Below are 4256 nucleotides of genomic sequence, written 5' to 3'. Positions count from 1 at the left end.
CCCTTCACCCTTCATCCCCGCAAGCAGACCGGCTCCTGGGGCCGGGCTCAGAGAGGCCACGGGAAGGAAGTCGGGGGGGCACGTTGTATATTACAGTGTGTCATATTGCTGGGTGTGTGGTTTTCCTCCCCCTCCGCTGCTAAACACCAACCGCAACCGCAACCACAGCCGGGAAGGCAAGGGACGGGGGTTACCGCTGTCAACCTGGCAACACCCTGACCGCTTGGGCAGCAACAGCCCAAGCTACCGAATTTGAAGCTCCTTCAGCCCCTCTGCAACTCCCTTCTCCCAATCCCAGCAAGGGGTCAGGTGCCTTCCTCCTCCTCCTCCTCCGCGGCTGCCGTGCCTCTCCAGTGGGCAGGGACTGGCTCCTGGGGGATTGATACGGATCACGGACAGGAATGTGGGTCTCACGGCCGCAGCCAGTGGCTCTGCACGGAGGAGGAACTGCGACGTTACCCTGTGGCGTTGTCCTTGGTCGGCCACAGAAAAGCACCGGAGGGGCCAGAGCAGACCCCACAAGGCACTACCTATGCATACACTGGGGTTTATAGGGCAGGCAGCCTGGGAACCAGCCTGGCCGGCTTGTACTGCGCGCAGACGGAGGCTGGAGGTGCTGACGGACACAAGCAGGGAAGCAGCAGGTCTGCAGGATCGGTGCAAGCCCCCCTCCTGCCCCACTGCGCCCCGGCTCCATCTCTGGTTCCCAGCCTGGCTCCGCGCAGCCGGCAGCAAGGCGCTGCCGAACGGCAGTGCAAAGTACACGAGCAAGGCACAAACACCCGTCCCGTGCTTGTCTAAATAACCTTTGCTACCTGAATCAATACCTTCCCATAAGTTATCAGCCTGCGTGGAAACAGGGCAGCTGTGATCCACAGCAGAGGAAGGCAAATTTACTGGGAGAAGAGACTGTCTCTGCTAACGAGGGCAGCTGCAAACTGCTTGGGGAGGGATTCATCGGTGCTGCCTGTCCCCTGCCAGTCACCATCAGTCACCCAGTGCACCCGGAGCAGGGCTGCTCCCCCACCGGGCCTGCCCTACAAAGGTGGCCCAATTAAGAGGCTGCTACACATTTCCATTTATAAAGCACATCAGAGAGATCGACAGCAAAGGGGATAGCTGCCTCCGCTCCTTACTTCAGCCCCTCCTGTCAAATCCAGGACAGACCCTCAGGATCTGACACAACCAGACTGCACAAGCCCGGATCCTGCTGCCGGGGAAATGCAAATCACCATCTGGGGCTGGTGATACGAGGGGCGGAAAATCAGAGGCAAGGGTGGACGCAGCCACAGGGCAGCACGTGTCCCCTCTGCCTTGGGAATCCTGGGGCCGTGCTGCAGCTGGCTGATAACTGACATCAGCAGCAGAAAGGTACCGCGGCCCCGTTGCTCAGCCGGCCACCAGCATGCTGGCCAAGCACATGTTGCTGCCAGAGAAGGGCCAGGGAGGTCCAAGGCGTGAGGAGCTCCGGGCTGTGAACAGCGACTTCCGCAAGGTTACTGCAAAAAAGAGAAATACAGCCTGCCTTCCCTTCTGAGCAAAGAGAAAAGCCTTCCTCGAGAGACGCATGGACCATCTCTGCAGCGCGCAGGCACACGTGGCGTTGGGTAGATGCTTCCAGGAGCGAGTTGTGCCTTTCCTCATCAGACAGACGTTTTTAATTAAAAGCAGGACACGCAGGGACCAGAGGTTTCTAACGCACATCGGCACCAGGGATAAAGGCAGCGCCCCACTCCCTCCTGCCCAGGTTGAAGGGTTAACAACCGCTCATTACGATTTTTATAGAGACGTGTAAATGATTGCCCACTGAAGGGTGAGCAGAGCCTACATTATTAAAGGAGAAGAGGCGGCTGCGGAAGGGACAACAGGCTCCAGCAAAACGACCTGAAGCCGGCAGCAGCTGTGTCTGCACGATCTGCCCCCCGAGCAGGCTGGCTGCTCCCTAACGGTGCAGGACGGTTCACACCATGGGTGTTTACAGGTGGCCTGTAAGCAGAAATGCAGTGGGCTGCCTGTCCATCGGTGCTCCTCCCTTCTCCCTTCCTTTACCTTGAAGGCGGATGCAATTCACAGCGAGCAGATATTCGGTTGATCCCCTCACGTTACACGCCTGGCTAGCACAAACAGATTTGTAAGGAGTGTCTGAAGTTATCATGGCACCACATTTCTTGTTTGTTTAGTGACAAAAATCACTTGCCAACAGCCCAGTGGATTTTCTAGCTTGGGATGTGACCAGCAGCAAAACCCAAAGCTGTCCAAGCTTACAGATGCTCTTAAAATTGCTGCTCTGCTTTGGTCGTCTCTTCAGTGTGTTGATCCCTTCTTCACCCTTCAAGGACCATTACATTAGCATCTCTGGAAAGGTTTGCCAGGCGTGAAGAGCGAGCTGTCCTGCTTGTATGGGGTGGGAAAGGAAACAGCACTGGCCAAGAAAGGTCAACATACTAGGTTTGAACAAGCAAGAGATGCCACGAAACACTCACGCAGGGCAGCCTGGCCTGTTTGGGGCGTGTACAGCCCAGCTGAGAGTGACGGACCCTGATTCAGGCGAGTTCCACTGACTGTGGAAAGAAACAGTGCGTCCCAGCAATCAGCAGGAGATGGTCTGGCTACCAGATGGATACTACCACCATCAGCCCAGTCCAGAGCAGTGAAAGCCCAAAGCCGTTACCACACTTGGCAGCCACTTGGATGAATTCTCACTCCACATCCCATCAGGACAAACCAGCCAGGTGCCACAGACAGAAACAGGACCCTTCCCTGGAGCTGGGTTCTCCCAAAGGAGCCTGCAGCTCTTGATGGGGCTTCATGGGAGAAGCTCACCTTCCTCTTCTTCCTCCATCTCAGACAGAGCCTGGTACACGGTCTGGCTCTGCCTCCAGACTCCTGGTACGGGCCATTTCAATGGAGAGCCTTGCATACAGGGCTCTGACTGGAGCGTTCGCCATGCTGCAGACAGCACCGGTGATGCTCTGCCACACCTGTACGCCATGTAAATCGCTCACCTCCTTGGATTTCAGGGATCTCAGAGGAATACCTGCCCCCCTCCAGCACTCCTACTGAATTGCTCTATTTCTTCAAGGGCAGGTGTCCAGAAACAGATCGGGGCAGATCTGATGGAGAAGGGGTGCTGTGGAAGGGTGCAAGACCACACTGAAAAAACCCAGCAGTTATAAAATATCTATTTGAAATACAAAATTCAATCTGCTGGAATGCAGAAGCTCTGAGTTTTTCCCGCAAAGTAAAAGAACAGCTTACAATAAAAATACATTTTATGAGCTGTCCACTAAGCCAGTTACGTTTTCCCCGAGCTTAGCAAAGCACTTGTAGTGGAAATGCCGCTTCTGATCTTATTATCCTTCCCCGCAGTGCATGTTATTAACTTTCTGTTTTATTTACAGCATCGCCATTTACTTTTACGATACTTCCATTAACTTCATTGGAGTGAACATTGCTTGATGCACACAATCAACGCCCAGTGCTGCCATAATCTTTAACGCACCTTGCCAGCTGTTCTGGGTTTGCATACATCTTTACGCAGGAGGAGGGAGGACAGATGCAGCTGGAACACGTCATTTGAAGAACGGAACAAAAAACATACCTCCCAATTTGAGACTTTTTTTAAAAAAGAAAACAGGGCAAAGGCAATTGTGTTTCCTCATGGGAGTGCTGCATTAGACCGGTTCACGCTGCATCTGTGCCACTAGTAGGAGAGAAGATAAAGCACAGCCAGACTCTACTTTAGCTGGACTTGAAGAACTCACAAGGTTGTTAACAGAGAGCGATAGGTGCTTGCAGACTTACCTGTCTCCCCGTGACACCTAGAGCAGCTACAGGCTTTGCACATCCCTAGGATAAATCCTTAAGAAATCCCATGGGTCTGCTGAACACTCTGTAGCAAGCGATGGGGTTCCTACATATATAGGAAGTGGTGGGAAATGCTCGACTACTACTAGGTAAAGTCCCTCTTACCCGTCTTTCCCTCGGTTATGGATCGCCAGCTCCTCCACGATCCCCTCCTCCTCCTTGAAGTTCTCCCAGTCCAGTTTAGATTTCTCCAGTGTGCTCATCTTCTGCTTTTTGGAGCCAATCTTCCCCAGGAGGCTGCTCATACCGCTTGGCCTCTTCACCCTGACGGAGATAAGGGAGCAAATGTTACTTAAACACAGGGAGACAGTGTCAGTTAGCAATTAAAAATGGAGCTGAGAAATGTCACGCCTGAGAGTGGTGGCCTTGACGGTGGTGAGCCCCCGCCC

At 53.8% G+C, this 4256-nt stretch overlaps 1 protein-coding gene across 1 annotated transcript in view; it reads right to left on the bottom strand.

The window, feature by feature from the left end:
* The window catches only part of CFDP1 (craniofacial development protein 1), a 70755-nt gene that overhangs the window by 6332 nt on the left and 60167 nt on the right, over nt 1-4256 (bottom strand). The window contains exon 5 of the mRNA XM_009276799.1: nt 3973-4131. Coding sequence (XP_009275074.1) covers nt 3973-4131 — 159 coding nt within the window. The remainder of the gene's footprint in view (nt 1-3972; nt 4132-4256) is intronic.

Source organism: Aptenodytes forsteri, unplaced genomic scaffold (genome assembly GCF_000699145.1).
Source record: "Aptenodytes forsteri isolate BGI_AS27 unplaced genomic scaffold, ASM69914v1 Scaffold33, whole genome shotgun sequence".
Taxonomy (NCBI): Eukaryota; Metazoa; Chordata; class Aves; order Sphenisciformes; family Spheniscidae; genus Aptenodytes; species Aptenodytes forsteri.
The sequence above is the reverse complement of the archived record's forward strand: the minus strand, read 5'-3'. Positions and strand labels throughout refer to the sequence as shown.